Genomic DNA, 23,983 nt, shown 5'->3' on the forward strand with positions numbered 1-23,983 from the left:
GAACATAATTTTAAACAACTTTCCAATTTACTTTTATCACCAATTTTGCTTTGTTCTTGTGGTATTCTTAGTTGAAAGCTAAACCTAGGAGGTTTATATGCTAATTTCTTAGACCTTGAAGACTGCCTCCAATCCGAAAGCATTTTGACCACTAGAGAGCAGTAGTTCATGTGTTTCATATAGATAACATTGAGCTCATGCATGTGAAGTTAGCCTGGAGTGAGCAATGATTGGCTAAAATGCAAGTCTGTCAAAAGAACTGAAATAAGGGGGCAGTTTGCAGAAGCATAGATACAAGGTAATCACAGAGGTAAAAATTGTATTTCTATAACAGTGTTGGTTATACAAAACTGGGGAATGGGTAATAAGGGATTATCTTTCTTTTTAAACAACAAAAATTCTGGTGTTGACTATCCCTTCAAATAGAGAAAGATGTCCTGGCAGACCAATGCAATATATTCATAGAAATATTGCATTGCAGATAAATTACTTTGACAATAAGTGCAGTCGCATAGGCTTAGTAGAAATAAGAAAATAAGATACATTAGCTACATGAACATATGTTTTAGCAAGTTGTGAGGATTCTCCAAAAAATGATTATGTTAACCCTATATCACATTTCTTTTAAAGAAAGTAAAAGAAAAATATATCCACAATATTCTGTGCTTATACATAATGAACCCTCAAAAATAATAATAAAAATAATTTAGCTAGATTTATAAGATTGTTCTAGCGTGCACTGGTGATTGGTGACAATGTCATTTTGTAGATCCAGAAAATATACATACAGGATTTCTGGCTCTTGCATTACCGCCAGTGTACACTTAATGCTTACGGAGAAATAAGATCTAGACTTACCAGTAAATATTTTTTTTCCACATTTAGAGTGGCAACATATGAAAAAGAATTCTGTACAAAATAATTATTACTGTGTCCACTTGCTAAAGGTAGGTAACTGTCCAAAAGTTTATCAGTAGCAGAGTGACAGAAAGGGGATTGGCCTTTATCTGCCATAATGCTGAACATAAAGAACTGGTTTATTGTTAACTATAAATCTAATTTTCTCCCATGTTCTGTCAAGACATGTGGAGTATAATCCTGCATTATAGCTCCTAAAAATATCCCTCCTACTTCCCTGACCCTCCCAGTACCGCATATAGCCAAGTAAAGGAGGAAGAAGCAAGAAAAATAGTAGGGTAAAGATGTGCAAACTAGAACTACCGCCAAAAGAAAAATTGGGCGGGTACCAATTTACCAGGAACCATCTCCTGAAGGACCTTCCTTCCAAAAGCTGCCTCCGCTGAGGCAAACACCCCAAATTGATAAAGTATTGTGAAAGTATGCAAACAGGACCAAGCTGCAACCTTGCAGTTGTGCCCTACTGATACCTCATTCTTGAACACTTAAAAAAAAAAAGAAGACAGAACGAATCAAATGAGCTATAATACGTAAGGCAATGACAGACCCGCCTTCACATAAGTTATGTGAAGCAAGCTCTTCATTCAAGAAGCCAAAGGAAACAAAAGCTGTCTCCTGAGTTTTACAAAAGACAGAAAATTAAACAGGGAAAGATTATACTGGCCAAAAACCTTAGTAGCCTTCAATAAAACATTTTAATAGAAATTTCAACGCCCTGCCTACATTCAGATTGAACAAAAATCCCACATAGAAGATTTTTGATTAGGGTGCTAGAAAAAGACCACAATTTCCTGATAAATTTTTACTGAGAAAACAGATAGGAAACCAGACAAAGTATATAAAATTGCTTTGTGCTGATGAAGCACCATATACCAAAGGGTGTATATAGGAGAACACTGAAGATTCACATCTCTCTTGGCCGAAAGGTGCTAACAAAACAAAACCCTTCAAAAACATAATTTTAAAGAAATAGAAAACTAGTGCTAGCGGCCTTTATTTCATAGTTTTTCTCTCTCTAGTTTTTTTCCTTCAAAAACATAATTTATGCTTACCTGATAAATTAAATTTCTTTCATGGTGGTGAGAGTGCATGATTCATTAATAAGTTTTAACCAAGAGACAAACAGCAGAGGCCTTCTGACCCTTCCTAGGACCAGAATAAAGAACAAACAAAATGGAAATTCGTCTAAAATCCTAAGTAGCATCAATGTAATATTTCAATGCCCTAACAACATCCAAATAATGCAAAGATCTCTCAGAAGCATAGACTAGTCTATGAGTAAGCACCACTAGGGGGGCGAAACGAGTCAGACCGTTGCACATTTACTGCCTGACCATGTTGGTTATTCACTTTTGTGCGTTTTAATCATACCAATAAATATTGGTTTCATGCACTCTATCAGTATATTTTGTTTGTGATTTTTGGATACAGAGTTAGCGGATTGATCCACCGCTTTATACATACTCCAGGTCAGTTCATACAGAACTCTTTGGATAGTCTCACTACACGGACCGCACTGCCGACACCCGGTACCACGGCGTGTGACGTATACTGAAAAGACCACTCCCCTGGATTTAGAGAGGGACAACTGAGAAAGTCTGCCTCCCAGTTGTTCACTTCTGATATGAATTGGAGACTAGACAAGAATTGGTTTCTGCCCATGAAAGTTTCTGAGACGCCTCCATAATTGCCAGGAAACTGCAAGTTCCCCCCTGATGGTCGACATAAGCTACTGCCTACTATCGGTTAGCCCTTTGGAGGATATTTCTGTAATTTCTGCTTTCTTACTCAGTAAGTTTTGCTTGTCTTTGCAATTATTCAGGCATTTGTTCAGCCCCTGGTTAGATTCAGACCTGTAATCAAACCTCTCTCTCCTCCATGGAGTTTGATTCCGTTTCTTAGAGGTTTACAGTGTTTTTCTTTTGAACTTATACATTGATTGGTTGTTCTGTCTATTTCATACAGGTAGCGAGAGTCCATGATCCATTACTCTTGGGAATTACTCTTTTCTACCACTAGGAGGAGGCAATGATTCCCCAACTCCAAGAGCTCTATAAAACCGCACATACCTTAGCTTCACTTTGCCTCCACTGGAGGTGGTTTTAGAGTGAAGATGTGCATTTGATTCTTCAGAGAGAGGGGTTTTCAGTCTATATTGAGGCCCGATCAAAGGGATGTATATGGCTTATGATTCTTTTTTCCCCTCATAGGAATTTTTTTCTTAAACACTCTATAATTGGTTGCAGGGACTTGTCTTTTGCCTTCCTTTATGGATCTACACAATACTCCTATTCCATAACCTCTGCTGATATGTTTCACTACTGGTTTGACTGTCTGCTGCTTGTTTGCTAGTGGATGAGTGTCTATTGGTAAGTATCTTTCAGACATTCATATAGCTATGTTTTGGACACTTTTATAGTTATTTATATATTTAGTAACATATATGGCACTGGGACTGTTCCTTTTCACTATTCCCTTAGATTTTCATATGGCAGCCTCTGGTTTACGCGCATTGGGTTGCACACATCGGGTTAACACTTATCGTGTTAACACATGTCCCATTTAGTCTTTCTATACTTTACCCGAGCATCAGTTTACGCACCTCGGACTGTCCCTAAATCTATCCAAGAAACTGAGTCTCCTGAACACCTTTCTATTATTATTAGGTGTGCTTATTGTTAGAAAGCTGAAGTGCCTTCTCCAGCTTATTTATGTCGCTCCTGTTTAGATTTGTTAATTCAATCAGACCAATTTATTGCTGTTTCTCTGAGTACTAATGCACCTACTGTTTGTTCATTACAAAATAATGCTGATGTAGTGTCTCCTAACAAGTCAAGCCAAGAATACTTTATTAGCATGACATTATTACATGTGATGTTAAAGTAATATGTTACAATAAAACAGATCAATAATTTATTTAAGGAGGAGTATAGTGGGTAAATATGATAACAGTTAATTTAATCTGATTGGGGGTTCTGGTCATGTGACAGTCTGTTACATATTTTGCTACTATCCTTGTAGCTCTGTTTTTTTCTCCTAAGAGTACATAGCCTTTCTTGTTCAGACATCTGTGGGAAGTCTGATTTCTTTCATTATTTCTGGGAAGTATTTATCCCTTAAGAGTTTGTATCTTGTACAGTACAAGAGGAAGTGCGTTTCAGTCTCTATGTCCCCACTGTCATACTGTGCACATTGTCTGGCTGCCTTGTGTCTCCATTTTGTCTATCTGCCAGTCTCTATTTCCAGCTGGTGGTCAGAGATTCTGTATTTAGTGAGCATCTGTCTGTGCTTTGGGTTGGTGACACTTGTGAGATACTCAGCTAGTGTCACGATTACATATTGCCTAACAACACCCTGTTACTTTTACTGAGAATATGCCTTTAATTGTCTGATCAATTCACCTGCTATGCTATTTAAGCCTCCTCCCCCCTCTCCACTTTGCTTGTTATTGTTTTCCACTAACCATAGTGTGATTCAAACAGAGCTCTAGTATTTTGTTACCTCTTGGGATTTCAACCAAATATCTACCTTTCCGGATTCACCAACTCCTCCTGTTGAAACCAGCCTACCTCTCTTGATACCGGATTGACTCTTTGTCCAGCCGTTGCTGTCAGCTTGCTCCATTCAGCTGATTCTTCCGCCCTGCATCGTGGAGCTGTGACGTCACACGCCAACCTGTTCGGCACCAGCGCTGCAACCGCTTCTCCGCTTCAAGCTGTGAGATTTCTCTACAATTCTCCAAAACTTTGTTTACCTTCCAGGTACATTCAGTAACCCCATGCCTTTCTACAAGCTGCTATCTTTGATACAATATCTCCTACCCAAATTTACTCATATTTTGTGATATATTGTGGGTGAGGTCTATTTTGACATAGTAGCTATTTTTGTTGTGTTAACACTGTTTCATTTTTCCTCTGGTTATAGACACGGTTTTTCTGTTGTTCCTCCAGTATTCATTTACTCGAGACAGCTATAGAAATATCTAATGCTATTTTTCCCTATAACAAATTGCTAAGTTTATACTCGGATTCTGACATTACTTCTTTTAGTAATTCATGTTATTATCCAGTTTAAACCTTGCTACAAATCCTATACTCTTAGCAGTTGTGATTCATTTAAATTATTGCATACTACAACATAGTATCTTTGACATTACAGCTAGTTTGTACTCTCTTTGTAGAGACCTGTAACACTCCAGCTTGTTCTGTTGCCCTATCTGTTCCTCCCAGTGCCCAGTGTACCTCTCCTTCAAAGCTGTTTGTAAGATGTTTGGTGACACTCTCTCATAGGCTGTGCTTTCGCTGATGTGGTTTTGCAGGTCTGATATATATTCTCTAAATGCTTTTGATGCTGGGTCATAGAGTGCTTGGTGGTGGAGTGTACTTGTATTACTATTTGTGAGGTGACAGCAGAATTTGTACACCCTTTTTTGCATTGGTATCAGTAATGGGAATCTTCCCAGCTCTGCAACCATTGTTAGGGGCACTCCTGTGTACCCACAATGCATATTTACAGAATTGGAGATGTGCAATTTCTGTGAGAGTTTTGTCCCATTCTTGGTAGTTCTGGGTCAGTGTTGGGCCCCAGACCTCACAGCCATACAGCTGGATTGGTACAATGGTGCTTTAAAATACCTTAAGTAACAGTTCTGTAGGAGGGTTTAGACTGGCTAGTAGCTTCTTGATTGCATGGAAGGCTCTAAGGGTTTTTTCTTGCAGTGTTTTGATGGCCAGTTTAAAGCTTCCTGATGCACTCAGTGTAAGCCCAAGATATGTATAATTTAATGTGTGCTCTACCACTTTAGAGAACAATAAGAATTTGAGTTTTTGCTGGATATTTTTTGGCTTTTTATCTGGAAAATCATGACTTTTGTTTTTTCCATATTCACTTCTATTACCCATGACTCACAGTATGCCTGCAGTAGGTCTAGTTTTTCCTGCAAACCCACTGCTGTGGGGGACAGGAGGAGCAGGTCATCTGCATACAAGAGAGAATGGATTTCCTTCCCATTCGGGGTAGATTCTCCGTATACATAGAACTACAGTTAAAAAAACAGAAGCTTGGGAAAAAAAACCTGCTCCTTCGTTCTGACCTAGGAACAGGAAAAATTACTACCATATCCACCAGATTCTGCACACACTGAAGGGATGCCTCCAGATCTACTGATGATCTAGTATACGTGAGACCAAAGGAACCTCTGTTAAGGAGGCCACTGGAAGGTAATGCAGCATAGCTGTAAAAAGCTGACTAGAAAATATCACCTGAACATCTCTATTTAAAAAGAAAGATTTTACCTCAAAAGTTTCTCATTAGCCACATCCCACTGTAAAGGACTTCTAAGCAACAAATCAGCATGTCTGTCCCAGAACAGTGGAAGGAGCAAGCATTCATGTACTCTCATCTTATTTCCCTATTCAGTGTAAGGAAGTTTACAATGAAATCTCATGAGATCACAGTAAAAGAGTTCATGACCTCAGCACTGCTGATGCTGATTGGCTGCTGTTTATGTCTTCATTTATTTTTTTTTACCTGCAGCTGAGTATAACTTTTTAGACAGAACTTACTCTGCTGAGCTGAGGAAATTGTGAGGTAAAATATCTTCCTTTTTTACATAGAAATGCTCAGGTGATATTTTCCTGTCAGCTTTTTACAGTTATACTGCATCAGTTTCAAGTGATTTAGCATATGAGTATTATGTCCCTTTAATCTCCTCTCATGCAGATTTAGCGTTGGAATTAGACAAATTTTATTTTGCTTGCACATATTCCCAACTGTATTAAATCCAATGAAGAGCATGAGGAATCCTTTTTTTCCTGTAAACCCCCCCCCCAAAAAAACCTTATCCTCAGTGGGTCTCTGGTCCTGATAATTTAGGCTTTAAAACATCCCTAACAAGGGAGCGTGAACTCTCTAACTAAAAGGAAAGCAATTCCCTTCAACAGTGAAGAATCAACAGAACCAGAGATCTAAACTGGGTTGAACCTCACCAGGAACTTGAAGAAACATGCTTACGTTTACTATTACATGAAGGCGGCATAACCGGCATAACTTCTGAATAATGGACTATAAATGATTTATAAAAGATAAGGAAAAACCCTATGTGCCACCTGAATAGTATACACTGGTGAGGCAAATAGTCATGACAAACTGAAACTGCAGAACTTAACTTAGACCAGAACTGTAAAGATGAGCAGACTGATAGACAAGTTTGACCAGATATTAGATTGAGGGGGTACATAAATAATATAAAAATACATTAAGCATGTCAATAGACTAAATAAGTAACACCTCAATTGAGAAACATGTAATGTGTGCAGCAACACTTAGAATATGTGTGTATCATAGCTGTAAGATTGGTAACCTTAAAAGGATTTAGTTTTATAAATGATAATGTTGTATTCCCACATAAATTGTACCAATGGCCAACAACATGCACATTATTTTTAGATTTATATTTTCTTATTTGAGCTTTATCAAGGCAGATATTCATTGGGAAATCTGGATGTCATTACCCAAAATTATATTTGTTATCCTGTATTTCAGATTTTGACAATGTGGTGCCATATATAGCATGTCCTTAACATGTAATATACTGGCAGTAAAGTACCAAATAGACTTCCAAAAGAGGAGTCACACTGTGCAACCCAGCTCATTAGGATTCATCCTTGTCACCATATTAAAGTATACGGGATATGTCTGTTTTGTATAAAAGAGCTTTGTTTCTCTCTGTGATGTCAGTTTTTAGGAAGATTTTTTAGCATCGGTCTGAAGCCATTTCTGTCACAGGGATCTAATTAAATTTCCCCTTGAATATGAAGTTGAAACAACAAGATATAAACTTACAGATGTCAGTATTGATTTTCTGTTATATTTGAGGGGTATGATGTGTAAGGAATCTTGTGCTGTATTTCTAATTATCTGTTTGTTTTTATATACTGTACACAACACACTGGGAAGAAATAAAACACAGAATAGACTAAGATATATAAGAAATATAAACACATCACAATACTGCTATATATAAAAGATCTTATGATGAGCCTCCAAAAATGTCTTTCCACTGGCTGAACTTATCTTCCAGTGGTTATTGTAGATATAATATACAAGAAATGCATTAATTACATATTTGAATTCTATATCGATTATGCATTTATTTTGTGGTACTATATATATATATATATATATACACACACACACACATATGTCCAGGGAGAAGCACTCACCGTATAATAAATGTTATGCATGGATTTATTCAAACATTAAAATCACATGACTTTGTCAAATGTATTTAGCGGATTATTTATATATATATATATATATATATATATATATATACACACACACATATACACACACACATACATATATACACACACACATACATATATACACACACACATACATATATACACACACACATACATATATACACACACACACATACATATATACACACACACACACATACATATATACACACACACATACATATATACACACACACACATACATATATACACACACACATACATATATACACACACATACATATATACACACACACATACATATATACACACACACATACATATATACACACACACATACATATATACACACACACACACACACACTAACACTCTTTGGAGCAGCCTTCTGCTCTTCTCATATTTTTATTTAGTCTGAGAAAGAAATGCAATTATAACATACTTGTGGAAATCCTCAATGCAGTGAATCTGGCCAGATGCATCAACTGTGAAAGGAATTCCATCCAGGCTGCGGAAGCACACAACACAGGTGAAGCAACGAGGATGATAGGCTTTTCCTGTTGCTCGCAGAATCCTCTCCATGATTGGTTTGGCACAAACATTGCACTGCTCTAGAGTTCGCTGCAAATAAAATAATATTTCAACAATTAAAACTTTGATTAAAAAACAAAATTGCATTTAAAAGTAAAAGCTGCTTAAATATAATAGGACATATCCCACAGAAAAAGATAGTTTATTTAGCACTCCAATATCCATTTTTTTTTAAACTAAGCACTGTAATACATTTTGAAATATTCTCTTTTAGTCAAAATACAGAAAAGCTTTGAGTACCATGTAAGATTAATACAATGATTTGCAATCTTACACTGTAAATATACTGTATCTATATAACAGAATATTCTTTTATTTGATGGTAGTGCTTATAACAAAATTTAAAATAAAATATGTATTTCATGCATATAGTTGCACCCAGTCCCTTTTTTCTAGGGACAGTCTCTGGATTTGTTGTATGTCCCTGGAAATGTCCCCTCCCAGGATTTGGAGGGCTGTAACTGAGTTAGGGGCTGTGTTTCTCCTTCTGTTTATAGTAATTTGACACACTGGAGCCTATTTCCTCCCCTGCACCTCTGCCATCAGTCACATTAGGAGTCCAGAATAACTTAGAAAGCATTGATGCTGGCTGTTAGGACAGAGGATCTAAGATAGTTTTGTGTCACTTCAGTTCTGTGTGTCTTTAAGGACTCAGCTGAGCCCTATAATAGTCTAATATATATAACGAAGTGATAATATATAAGTAGGGAAGTGATAATATATAAGAGCTGGACAGTTAAAAAAGAATTGACTAGGAGATGGTTTATGTTTCATTATAACTTTACTGCAACAGTGCAGGAATGCTTTTATTCTTATGGTCTTTTGGAAGAATGACTGTTAATAGTAAAAGTTTTGTTAATATATGTGCAAATGTATTACTTGTTTAAATTAGACACTTTAATACATTGTGACTAGTGATTCAGACTGTTTTCTGCATGTATATGTGTGTGTATATACAGTGGATATAAAAAGTCTACACACCCCTGTTAAAATGGCAGGTTTCTGTGATGTAAAAAAATGACAAAGATAAATCATTTCAGAACTTTTTCCACCTTTAATGTGACCTATAAACTGTACAACTCAATTGAAAAACAAACTGAAATCTTTAGGTGAAGGGAAGTAAAAATAAAAAAAATAAAATATGGTTGCATAAGTGTGCACTAATACTTTGTTAAAGCAACTTTTGATTGTATTACAGCACTCAGTCTTTTGGGGTATGAGCCTATCAGCATGGCACATCTTGACTTGGCAAGATTTGCCAACTCTTCTTTGCAAAAACACTTCAAATCTGTCAGATTGTGAGGGCATCTCCTGTGCACAGCCCACTTCAGATCACCCCACAGATTTTCGATTGGATTCAGGTCTGGGCTTTGGCTGGGCCATTCCAAAACTTTAATCTTCTTCTGGTGAAGCCATTCCTTTGTTGATTTGGATGTATGCTTTGAGTCGTTGTCATGCTGAAAGATGAAAGTTCCTCTTCATGTTCAGCTTTCTAGCAGAAGCTTGAAGGTTTTGTGCCAATATTGACTGGTATTTGGAACTGTTCATAATTCCCTCTACCTTGACTAAGGCCCCATTTCCAGCTGAAGAAAAACAGCCCCAAAGCATGATGCTGCCACCACCATGCTTCACTGTGAGTATGGTGTTCTTTTGGTTATATGCAGTGTTGTTTTTGCGCCAAACATATCTCTTGGAATTATTGCCAAAAAGTTCAACCTTGGTTTCATCAGACCATAACACCTTTTCTCACATGCTTTTGGGAGACTTCAGATGTGTTTTTGCTAAATTTAGGTGGGCTTGGATGTTTTTCTTCGTAAGAAAAGGCTTCCGTCTTGCCGTCTACCCCAAAGCCCAAACATATGAAGAATACGGGAGATTGTTGTCACATGTACCACACAGCAAGTACTTGCCAGATATTCCTGCAGCTCCTTTAATGTTGCTGTAGGTCTCTTGGTAGCCTCCCAGACCAGTTTTCTTCTCGTCTTTTCATCAATTTTGAAGGGACATCCAGTTCTTGGTAATGTCATTGTTGTGCCATATGTTCTCCACTTGTCTTCACTGTGTTCCATGGTATATCTAATGCCTTGGAAATTCTTTTGTACCCTTCTCCTGACTGATACCTTTTAACAATGAGATCCTTCCGATGCTTTGGAAGCTCTCTACGGACCATGGCTTTTGTGTAGGACGTGACTAAGAAAATGTCAGGAAAGACCTACTAGAACAGCTGAACTTTATTAGGGGCTAATCAGAGGCACTTTAAATTATGGCAGGTGTCTGATGACTCTAATTTAACATGGTTTTGAATGTGATTGCTTAATTCTGAACACAGCTACATCCATTATTTTAGTTTTTTTTTGTACTTCCCTCCACCTTAAAGATTTCAGTTTGTTTTTCAATTGAGTTGTGTAGTTTATAGGTCACATTAAAGGTGGAAAAAGTTCTGAAATAATTTATCTAATTTTTTTACATCACAGAAACCTGAAATTTTAACAGGGGTGTGTAGACTTTTTATATCCACTGTATCTCCTATAATATAAAAGGCCAAGTGTGTTTGTCCGAAGCTGTCATGCGCAGTAGAGACAGCACAAGGACAAACACACCTGGCCTTACCTGACATGCTGTTTGCGGGCAAAAGTGGGCGTGGCCGGACAGGGGAGCGTGGGCATGACCGAGCATGGTCGGTTGTGTGGTCGGCGCAAGAGAGAGGGGAGAGAAATAGAAAGAGATGGGGAGAGACAAAAAGAGATAGGAAAGAGCTAAAGAGAGGGGGAGAGAGAGCAAAAGAGAGGGGAAAGAGCAAAATAGAGGGAAGAAAGAGCAAATAGAGGGAAGAAAGAGCAAAACAGAGCGAAGAAAGAGCAAAACAGAGGGAAGAAAGAACAAAACAGAGGGAAGAAAGAGCAAAATAGAGGGAAGAAAGAACAAAATAGAGGGAAGAAAGAACAAAAGAGAGGGGGAGAGAGAGCAAAAGAGAGGGGAGAGAGAAAATAAGAGGGGGAAAGAGAGAGCAAATGAGAGGGGAAGAGAGAGCAAATGAGAGGGGAAGAGAGAGCAAATGAGAGGGTAAGAGAGAGAGCAAAAGAGAGGGTAAGAGAGAGAGCAAAAGAGAGGGATGGAGAAAGAGCAAAAGAGAGGGATGGAGAGATAGCAAAAGAGAGGGGGAAGAGCAAAAGACAGGGGGAAAGAGAGCAAAAGACAGGGGGAAAGAGAGAAAAAGAGAGGGGGAAAGAGCGCAAAAGAGAGGGGGAAAGAGCGCAAAAGAGTGGGGGAAAGAGCGCAAAAGAGAGGGGGAGAGCGCAAAAGAGAGGGGGGGGAGAGCGCAAAAGAGAGGGGGAGAGAGCGCAAAAGAGAGGGGGAGAGAGCGCAAAAGAGAGGGGGAGAGCAACAAACTGAAAATGTTTGTCCAGAAAAGCAAATCTAAGCTACTGATAATGCTCTTTGTGAATTGTTATAAGAAGGTAAGCATCCTTCAAATCTATGGTGGATATGCATTGGCATTGTGGAACAAGGTTCATATTGTTTCCATTTTGATGGTAGGAACCCTGAAAAACGTGTTTAATGTTTTTAGATCGTGAATAGGCTGGAATGTTCCCTCTTTTTAGGAACTATAAAAAGGTTGGAATAAAAACCCTGGCCTTTTTTCGACATAGGGACTGGAAGTATCACTCCAATGAGTTCAAGATCCTGAACACATTGAACAAAGGCTTGTGCCTTCACAGCGTTCTTTGGAATGTTGGACAGAAGAAATTTTTCTCTGGGAGGCCTTGATATGAAGCCTATTTTGTATCCCTAGTTAACAATGTTCAAAACCCAGGGATCTTGAGCATACCAAGCCAAGGCCTTCTGAAAAAGGCAAAATCTGCACCCTACCAGAAGAGTATCCCGATCAGGGCACACCTTCATACTGACTTGGTAGAAAAAGAGGGCTTTTTTCACTGTTTGAACTTGTTGCAAGTGAAAGAAGACTTCCAGAAAGTTTTAAAAGAATCATTGCTTGGTGAAAAAATGGAGGATTTTTGGTTTCTGGATTGACAAAAGAAACAAAAACTATTAGGAGCCCTGCTTTCCCCCCCCTTAGGACTGCTTTACCTCCAGTCATGGTAGAAATAATTTTGTCCAAAAAGGACTAAATAAAATATTTCCCTGAAAAGGAGGGGTCAAATGTCTGGTCTTAGAAACCATGTCATCTGGCCATGACTTAAGCAACAAAACCCTTCTTGTCAAAACAGCTAACTCCTGGGGCGTGTCTACACAGCGGCCATGACTAGTCGCAGATCCTGAAGCTCCTAAAGAAAAATTAGCTTTTTTCTGATCTTCTATATATCAGACGGCCATCAGAGATTAAAGTTGGAAATATTTATCTTCTAAACCTCCTACACATTGTTTGGGGCCAGTTCTAAGCAGTTTACAGAGCCTAAAGACCTGAAAATCGGACTGCATCTATGATCAGGAGGAGGCCTAATTACACCACCTGTCACGATCCCCCCCGGCTCCCCGGATAAAACAGGAACATCTCACTGTTGATTGAGGATGGAGGAGTTCTACGTAACTATTTATATCTTACTAGCAGAGATTAATGCTAAGGCAGAGAAAGGTTTTCATGATCTCACAGCCACAATCAAACATGACCTCATGGAGGAAGACGATGGAAACATCGCCCAACAGGTGGTCACCACATCTGCGCCATTCTCACCTCTACTGACGACAGTTCTGACTACAGATCCTGCAACAGAGTTTATAGAGCCGATCTCGGAGACTCGCCACGAGACCCCAGAGCTCCCCCTGTCTACAGCTGATGTGGCATCTGAGGAACATCTTCAGCCCGTGTGATACCCACCAGGAAAGCTTCGGGATGTGACTACTGCCCAGTTTGAGGCGGCCAATCATCCGGGTGGAGGTCAGCCAGTGCCGACTTCAACCTTATCAGAGAGACCCATGACAGATGGAATCGTAGACTCCATGTGCATTGTAAGAGCTGTGACCTTTGGCGCTATATCTCCTGTTATTACTAAAGACTCAGTGCCGCGATACACAGCTCCTCACTGGTCATGGCGTTCAACCTCACTCCGGCTCCTGGCTGTTTTCGAGCCCCATATGTGGAAGACGGGGTCCCATCTATCCACCATCGTGGTTGCCCTTTGTGGGACGAACTCCCTCTAACGTAGAAATAGTGATTTGGGACCCCAAAACTCTGACTAGCCAGCAAGCGGTAGATTGTCGGAATAACACTCAGGACTGATAAACTTACATATTTTGGCCTTAATATTATTAGACAAGTTGCACCTTTTTCCTCCTATTTGTATGTCATTCATGATGGCCACAGGCCTGATTCCCTATGTAATAGGAGGAAGTTGTTCACTGTTAGTTTAGTCACACTTCATTGAAAACCTTAGCCTGCATTATGTTCAGCAGATGCTGTATTCTATATGTATTCTGCTCTACTGCTAAATGTTTTATCCAGCCAGAAGTCACCTCTATAATGTTGATATATCCTTTAAGTATTCTTGAATGCATGTGTTTCTATGGGTCTATTCATGTTAATAATCCCTCTTCCCACTCTCGATATATGTCAGATGTATGTGTGCTGCCCAATGTGAACCTGCTAAACCCCTGGTCATCTTCCCTGGCAGATTGGAGAGTCTCACCTTTATTGCCCCTAGGTGACGCAACCGCATATAAACTCTCCACATACATTTTTGGCAACATTGCATGTTTAATTATAGTCAGCTATTTTTATTGTGTATCCTCTACTACCTATTTTCCTCTTATTTTACTATACAAGCTATAATAGCTCTTAATTGAGCAGACCTTATGTTTTAGACAGGCTACTGTAAGCACAAATGGACATATTTGTATCTATAACCAGAAATCTCTGTAGATGCATCTACTTACAGCACATCCTACTGAACTGTGGGGACATAGCTTATGTATAAAGCAAGATCAACCTATTCAACCATCAATTTTAACTTGAGTTATACACAGCCCACTTGGGGAACATTTAGATAAGATTTAGACTTCATTTATTGCCATAAGCCCCTATAACTTTCAACCCCTGCTATATCATTTAAAATTGATTATACAACATACATAACAAGCTACTTCACCCCTATTGACACATAGACCTTGTTAATGGCCCCACATGCATCATTATATCATTATAACATATAACCCCCAGTATGTACTAATCTCTATTTTAGTATACCCCTATTGATCACTCTAATTTAATAGGTGACTTACGGCTGAGAAATGTATTACATTTTTAGTATCTCTTCCACCTACACCATAATAAGCCAGGTTGCTCCACATTATCCTTATACCCTCCAGATTATGTACCTATATGTAGCTCTTCCTTGATCAACACCTACTAAGCTCAGTCACACTTTGCTAATTTAATATTCCTTGGAGCGGCTCTTGCCCGCTGGTTTCTTATCTTATAACTAATATCTGATGTCAATTAAGCTACTATTCTCCAGATTATATCAGCCTATTATTTTTAATTACCATCGGATACAATACTATTTCAATTAAACAAAAAAAAAAAAAAAAAAAAAGGAAGGTCATATTACGATTATCCTAGTTTATGTTTTACTGTATGTATTGGTTGGATTTTTTTTTTTTTTTTTTAACATATATCCCTTGTAGCAGGTTTTAGTATTACTATTCATACATTTGGAATGCAAAGTGTAGTGTCATGGGTATCCCTAATCGTCACTTTCATACTCTAGAAAAATATAATTTATGCTTACCTCATAAATTCATTTCTCCTGTAGTGTAGTCAGTCCACGGGTCATCCATTACTTATGGGATTATATCTCCTCCCTAACAGGAAGTGCAAGAGGATCACCCAAGCAGAGCTGCTATACAGCTCCTCCCCCCTACGTCATATCCAGTCATTCGACCAAAACCAAACGAGAAAGGAGAAACTATAGGGTGCAGTGGTGACTGGAGTTTAATTAAAATTTAGACCTGCCGTAAAAAAACAGGGCGGGCCGTGGACTGACTACACTACAGGAGAAATGAATTTATCAGGTAAGCATAAATTATATTTTCTCCTGTTAAGTGTAGTCAGTCCACGGGTCATCCATTACTTATGGGATACCAATACCAAAGCTAAAAGTACACGGATGACGGGAGGGACAGGCAGGATCTTTACACGGAAGGAACCACTGCCTGTAGAACCTTTCTCCCAAAAACAGCCTCCGAAGAAGCAAAAGTGTCAAATTTGTAAAATTTTGAAAAAGTGTGAAGTGAAGACCAAGTTGCAGCCTTGCAAATCTGTTCAACAGAGGCCTCATTCTTAAAGGCCCAAGTGGAAGCCACAGCTCTAGTAGAATGAGCCGTAATCCTTTCAGGAGGCTGCTGTCCAGCAGTCTCATAGGCTAAACGTATTATGCTACGAAGCCAAAAAGAGAGAGAGGTAGCCGAAGCTTTTTGACCTCCTCTCTGTCCAGAATAAACGACAAACAGGGAAGAAGTTTGACGAAAATCTTTAGTTGCCTGCAAATAAAATTTCAGGGCACGGACGACGTCCAGATTGTGCAGAAGTCGTTCCTTCTTTGAAGAAGGGTTAGGGCACAATGATGGAACAACAATCTCTTGATTGATATTCTTGTTAGTGACTACCTTAGGTAAGAACCCAGGTTTAGTACGCAGAACTACCTTGTCTGAATGAAAAATCAGATAAGGAGAATCACAATGTAAGGCCGATAACTCAGAGACTCTTCGAGCCGAGGAAATAGCCATTAAAAACAGAACTTTCCAAGATAACAGCTTGATATCAATGGAATGAAGGGGTTCAAACGGAACACCTTGCAGAACGTTAAGAACTAAGTTTAAGCTCCACGGCGGAGCAACAGTCTTAAACACAGGCTTAATCCTAGCCAAAGCCTGACAAAAAGCCTGAACGTCTGGAACTTCTGCCAGACGTTTGTGTAAAAGGATAGACAGAGCTGAAATCTGTCCCTTTAACGAACTAGCAGATAAACCCTTTTCTAAACCTTCTTGTAGAAAAGACAATATCCTAGGAATCCTAACCTTACTCCATGAGTAACTCTTGGATTCGCACCAATATAAGTATTTACGCCATATTTTATGGTAAATTTTCCTGGTAACAGGTTTCCTAGCCTGTATTAAGGTATCAATCACTGACTCCGAGAATCCCCGCTTTGATAGAATCAAGCGTTCAATCTCCATGCAGTCAGCCTCAGAGAAATTAGATTTGGATGTTTGAAAGGACCCTGAATCAGAAGGTCCTGTCTCAGAGGCAGAGACCATGGTGGACAGGACGACATGTCCACTAGATCTGCATACCAGGTCCTGCGTGGCCACGCAGGCGCTGTTAGAATCATCGATGCTCTCTCCTGTTTGATCCTGGCAATCAATCGAGGAAGCATCGGGAAGGGTGGAAACACATAAGCCATGTTGAAGACCCAAGGTGCTGTCAGAGCATCTATCAGTACCGCTCCCGGGTCCCTGGACCTGGATCCGTAACAAGGAAGCTTGGCGTTCTGGCGAGACGCCATGAGATCCAGATCTGGTTTGCCCCAATGATGAAGCAGTTGGGCAAACACCTCCGGATGAAGTTCCCACTCCCCCGGATGAAAGGTCTGGCGACTTAGAAAATCCGCCTCCCAGTTCTCCACGCCTGGGATGTGGATCGCTGACAGGTGGCAAGAGTGAGACTCTGCCCAGCGAATTATCTTTGAGACTTCCATCATCGCTAGGGAACTCCTGGTTCCTCCTTGATGGTTGATGTAAGCCACAGTCGTGATGTTGTCCGACTGAAACCTGATGAACCTCAGAGTTGCTAACTGAGGCCAAGCCAGAAGAGCATTGAAAATTGCTCTTAATTCCAGAATGTTTATTGGAAGGAGTCTCGCCTTCAGGGAATTCCAGACTGCGCCCCAACCTAGAAGGCTGGCGTCTGTTGTTACAATCGTCCAATCTGGCCTGCAGAAGGGCATCCCCTTGGACAGATGTGGCCGAGAAAGCCACCACAGAAGAGAATCTCTGGTCTCTTGATCCAGATTTAGCAGAGGGGACAAATCTGAGTAATCCCCATTCCACTGACTTAGCATGCACAATTGCAGCGGTCTGAGATGCAGGCGCGCAAAAGGTACTATGTCCATTGCCGCTACCATTAAGCCGATTACCTCCATGCACTGAGCCACTGACGGGTGTTGAATGGAATGAAGGACACGGCAAGCATTTAGAAGTTTTGATAACCTGTCCTCCGTCAGGTAAATTTTCATTTCTACAGAATCTATAAGAGTCCCTAAGAAGGGAACTCTTGTGAGTGGCAATAGAGAACTCTTTTCTACGTTCACCTTCCACCCATGCGACCTTAGAAATGCCAGAACTAACTCTGTATGAGACTTGGCAGTTTGGAAACTTGACGCTTGTATCAGAATGTCGTCTAGGTACGGAGCTACTGCTATGCCTCGCGGTCTTAGTACCGCCAGAAGAGAGCCCAGAACCTTTGTAAAGATTCTTGGAGCCGTAGCTAACCCGAAGGGAAGAGCTACAAACTGGTAATGCCTGTTTAGGAAGGCAAATCTTAGATACCGGTAATGATCCTTGTGAATCGGAATGTGAAGGTGGGCATCCTTTAAATCCACTGTGGTCATGTACTGACCCTCTTGGATCATGGGTAAGATGGTTCGAATAGTTTCCATTTTGAACGATGGAACTCTTAGGAATTTGTTTAGGATCTTTAAGTCCAAGATTGGTCTGAAGGTTCCCTCTTTTTTGGGAACCACAAACAGATTTGAATAGAATCCTTGTCCGTGTTCCGACGGCGGAACTGGGTGGATCACTCCCATTAGTAAGAGGTCTTATACACAGCGTAGAAACGCCTCTTTCTTTATCTGGTTTGCTGATAACCTTGAAAGATGAAATCTCCCTTGTGGAGGAGAAGCTTTGAAGTCAAGAAGATATCCCTGAGATATGATCTCCAACGCCCAGGGATCCTGGACATCTCTTGCCCAAGCCTGGGCGAAGAGAGAAAGTCTGCCCCCCACTAGATCCGTTTCTGGATCGGGGGCCCTCACTTCATGCTGTCTTAGGGGCAGCAGCAGGTTTTCTGGCCTGCTTGCCCTTGTTCCAGGACTGGTTAGGTTTCCAGCCCTGTCTGTAGCGAGCAACAGTTCCTTCCTGTCTTGGAGCGGAGGAAGTTGATGCTGCTCCTGCCTTGAAGTTACGAAAGGCACGAAAATTAGACTGTTTAGCCCTTGGTTTGGCCCTGTCTTGAGGCAGGGCATGGCCCTTACCTCCAGTAATGTCAGCGATAATTTCTTTCAAACCGGGCCCGAATAATGTCTGCCCTTTGAAAGGAATATTAAGCAATTTAGATTTAGAAGTCACATCAGCTGACCAGGATTTAAGCCACAGCGCTCTACGCGCTTGAATGGCGAATCCGGAGTTCTTAGCCGTAAGTTTGGTTAAGTGTACTACGGCATCAGAAATAAATGAATTAGCTAGCTTAAGGGCTTTAAGCTAGTTCATAATCTCATCCAATGGAGCTGTGCTAAGGGTCTCTTCCAGAGACTCAAACCAGAATGCCGCCGCAGCAGTGACAGGCGCAATGCATGCAAGGGGTTGTAATAAAAAACCTTGCTGAACAAACATTTTCTTAAGGTAACCCTCTAACTTTTTATCCATTGGATCTGAAAAAGCACAGCTATCCTCCACCGGGATAGTGGTGCGCTTAGCCAGAGTAGAAACTGCTCCCTCCACCTTAGGGACCGTTTGCCATAGGTCCCGTGTGGTGGCGTCTATTGGAAACATTTTTCTAAATATAGGAGGGGGTGAAAAAGGCACACCGGGTCTATCCCACTCCTTGTTAACAATTTCTGTAAGCCTTTTAGGTATAGGAAAAACGTCAGTACACGCCGGTACTGCAAAATATTTATCCAGCCTACATACTTTCTCTGGAATTGCAACCGTGTTACAATCATTCAGAGCCGCTAAAACCTCCCCTAGTAATACACGGAGGTTCTCAAGCTTAAATTTAAAATTTGAAATGTCTGAATCCAGTTTACTTGGATCAGATCCGTCACCCACAGAATGAAGCTCTCCGTCCTCATGTTCTGCAAATTGTGACGCAGTATCAGACACGGCTCTATTATTATCAGCGCACTCTGTTCTTATTCCAGAGTGATCGCGTTTACCTCTAAATTCTGGCAATTTAGATAGTACTTCAGTCATAACATTAGCCATGTCTTGCAAAGTGATTTGTATGGGCCGCCCTGATGTACTTGGCGCCACAATATCACGCACCTCCTGAGCGGGAGGCGAAGGTACTGACACGTGAGGAGAGTTAGTCGGCATAACTTCCCCCTCGTTGTCTGGTGATATATTTTTCACATATAAAGTTTGACTTTTATTCAAAGTAACATCTATACATTGAGTGCACAAATTTCTATTGGGCTCCACATTGGCCTTTAAACATAGTGAACAAACAGCTTCATCTGTGTCAGACATGTTTAAACAGACTAGCAATAACACTAGCAAGCTTGGAAAAAAACCTTTAAATAAATTTACAAGCTATATAAAAAACGCTACTGCGCCTTTAAGAAACATAAAAATGTGACACAGTTGAATTAACGATGAACCAAATATGTTAAAACAACCAAATTTTAACAGAAAATGTATAAAGTTAGCAGAGAATTGCACCCACAAGCAAAAGGATGATTAACCCCTTAATACCCAAAAACGGATAACAGTTGAAATAATAAACGTTTTTTATCACAGTCAAACACACTGTCACAGATCTGCTGTGACTGATTACCTCCCTCAAAACTAGTTTAGGAGACCCCTGGGCTCTGTAGAGACGTCCTGGATCATGGAGGAAGAAATAGGAAGACTGTGACTAAATTTTTACTGTGCAATAAAGCGCTAAAATAGGCCCCTCCCACTCATATTACAACAGTGGGGAAGCTCAGTAAACTGTTTTTATTCAGAAACAAACGACAGCCATGTGGTAAAAATCATGCCCATAAAGTTTTATCACCAAGTAACTCAGAAAAAACGATTAACATGCCAGTAAATGTTTTAAAAATGAAAATTATGAAGTGTTATTAATAAGCCTGCTGCTAGTCGCTTTCACTGCAGTGCAGGCTCAAATATTACTTTAATATAGACAGTATTTTCTTAGTGAAATTCCATTCCCCAGAAATACCTCAGAGTATACATACATACATATCAGCCTGATACCAGTCGCTACTACTGCATTTAAGGCTGCACTTACATTACATCGGTATTAGCAGTATTTTCTCAGTCAATTCCATTCCTTAGAAAATAATTTACTGCACATACCTCCTTGCAGGTGGGCCCTGCATGCTATCCCCTGTTCTGAAGTTACCTCACTCCTCAGAATGGCCGAGAACAGCAAGTGGATCTTAGTTACGACCGCTAAGATCATAGACAAACTCAGGTAGATTCTTCTTCTAATGCTGCCTGAGAAGAAACAACACACTCCGGTGCCGTTTAAAATAACAAACTTTTGATTGAAGAAATAAAACTAAGTTTAACACACCACAGTCCTCTCACACGTCCTATCTATAGTTAGGTGCAAGAGAATGACTGGGTATGACGTAGGGGGGAGGAGCTATATAGCAGCTCTGCTTGGGTGATCCTCTTGCACTTCCTGTTAGGGAGGAGATATAATCCCATAAGTAATGGATGACCCGTGGACTGACTACACTTAACAGGAGAAATGAAGTATTATTCTATTACATTTATTTTCTCCTATGGTTGTAACTTTATAATGGTCTAGACATGATGCTTATTGCTACAATATCTGAATCACATTGTTTTTCTCATTTCCACCATATTTATGCGTATTAACCTCACCTCAGAGTTGTATATGGGCAATCCTTATTACTGGTTGTAAATTCTCTAAACCTCAATAAAAAAAAGTTTAAAATTTAAAAAAAAACAGCTAACTCCATGTACTTGGTGTTCATCCTGCTAATGTCAAAAATTGCATCACAGATTAATGCACTGGCTGACCTAATAAGATCCAGACATTGTTAAAAATCATTATCCACAGAGTCATCTGAAATCTGATCAGACAAACTGTCACACCACAGAGTAGAGGCTGCTGCAAGTCAGGCTATACTAACAGCTGGTGTGAATAATAATTCCGCTTGCTGAATAGCCTTTCTTTGAAAAGACTCCAATTTTCTGTCCATAGAATCATTAAAAGAAGTACTATCCTCTAAAAAAAAAATAGAATTGAGACAAGATCTATAGTACTAACTCAAATATTTGCTGCTTTAAAAAACACACTGAGCTTACTGCGCAGCTGCTTAACTATTATTATTATACCTAACCCATGGAGAATCCAAAACTCCAGAATGAGAGGCCTTCCTCCTTAGCTTATAAGATATAACGATATTGATCATGTACTAATTAAATACTGCATCTGATGTTAATTTATGAATTTTATTATGTTGGTATAGAGTTAGCACATCTATTTATATGGATTTATATATTTTCAAACTGATCTATTGTTTCACTGTTTACTAATTTTTTTTAAAATAAGGATTTTTACACATAGTAATTGCAGTATGATTTCGAATATTTGTATATTTGATGATTATGTATTTGCGTAGGAGAGGTTACTTATCGACTATTTAAAAAGGGACAATGTATATTTAAATACTTTGTATATAATTGTATCATGACCTTGGGTCTCATTATGCAGTGAACAAGTGCGCATGTGCACGAAACGTGTATGCACCGGGACCAAGGTTTATGTCTCATGTCTTCTATGCTGTTTTTAGCACTTATTTGCAGTGTATGATGCTTTTAATCACTTTGGAATAAACCACAGTTTTTTTTAACTTATATGGAACCGTTTTCTATTTGAGCCTTGAGTGCGAGAACTTCTGCGGATATGTTTGTACTTTCTGGCGTCTTAGGCCGAGACGCTGTATCTCTGCACCCATTTATATACATGCCCCCTGCTCTTCATTGCGCCATAATGACGACATGCTGTAAAAGCGCTGTTTCTCGGGTGAAAGGTAAGTGTCTTTAGAACTCATGACGATTATAAGGATGTAGTCAGTACAGGTGACCTAAATATTGAAAGCTATATCAATATTTCCCTATATCCCTTCCTTAAACAACCAAAAACAGTCCATGAACACAGATTTATATTGAAGCTTTAAATTACTTCTTAAGGACGCATGCAGCTGCATATCTGGGTCAGATTATAGAATTAAAATCTTTTTCTGGAAAGCAACAATAACAATATATAAAAGTTATACCAGCTCAAATAAAAAGTGTACCTATGTACAGGAAGTACTGCCCCAGTCACCATTAGAAGAATGGTTTACAGAACTTGACACTGTGTATTGAAGAGGTTCACATATAGGAGATAAGCCAGCTGTAAGCAACCCTGATATTTGTCAAGGGATGGCCAGACCCTTGCACCTGAGGTATTGCAATATTTTTCTTCATCTTTAAAATAAACAAACACATCACTTCCCTAAAACTTATTCCAGTTGCTGCATGTGTCTCTTATAAATTCTGGTGGCAAATTGAATTTAAGAAAAAAATGAATGAAAAATGTTATCTATTTTTAGTACCCACAAACAGTATATTCCTACCTAAAACAGCTGTCTAAGTGATTAACCAAACATTCTAGAGCCACCTGCAGGCTTATGGCACAGTTTTCTTCCTTCTTAAGTGGCAATACTAGTTTTATTGTCTATTTAAATGATACGACTTTAACTGGGTGCACCACAGTGAAAGCAGCATCACTGCACAAAGGTTATGGTTAATTCCTAAAAAAAAAAAAAAAAAATCCCCACCAAACACCAGGGATATAAGAACAGTAAACAAAGATATAAATAGCATCAGTGTGATGCTTATCTCCCTCTGTTGCCCTTGTGCGATATTGGAATATACCTGTATTATCTATTCCTATGAGAGGATGCCAGGGAATCTGAGTGTCCTCCCAGCGGTAACAAACATGCAGGCAGACATCAGACTGATGGTATACCATAGTGGCACTCCTCCTGTGCATCTGGGACAACTGTATTTGACACTGTAAGATGCAATATCATTTTGTTTTAGTGTGACTAAGTGCACCTGAAGATATTCGTAAGAATGTGGAAACAGAGCGTTGTAAGCTTAGGGTGACAAAAAGACCGAAAAAGGTGATCTTTTATACGCCAATACTGTGAAGTTTGTTACAT

General features: G+C 39.6%; 1 protein-coding gene across 3 annotated transcripts in view; it reads right to left on the bottom strand.

Moving 5' to 3' along the window:
• Positions 1-23,983, bottom strand: part of LPP (LIM domain containing preferred translocation partner in lipoma) — a 725,513-nt gene that overhangs the window by 12,820 nt on the left and 688,710 nt on the right. For all 3 annotated transcript variants that reach the window (XM_053710250.1, XM_053710253.1, XM_053710252.1), the window contains exon 7: positions 8,629-8,807. In XM_053710250.1, coding sequence (XP_053566225.1) covers positions 8,629-8,807 — 179 coding nt within the window. The remainder of the gene's footprint in view (positions 1-8,628; positions 8,808-23,983) is intronic.

The sequence above is a fragment of the Bombina bombina genome, chromosome 4, assembly GCF_027579735.1.
Source record: "Bombina bombina isolate aBomBom1 chromosome 4, aBomBom1.pri, whole genome shotgun sequence".
In the NCBI taxonomy this organism is placed as follows: domain Eukaryota; kingdom Metazoa; phylum Chordata; class Amphibia; order Anura; family Bombinatoridae; genus Bombina; species Bombina bombina.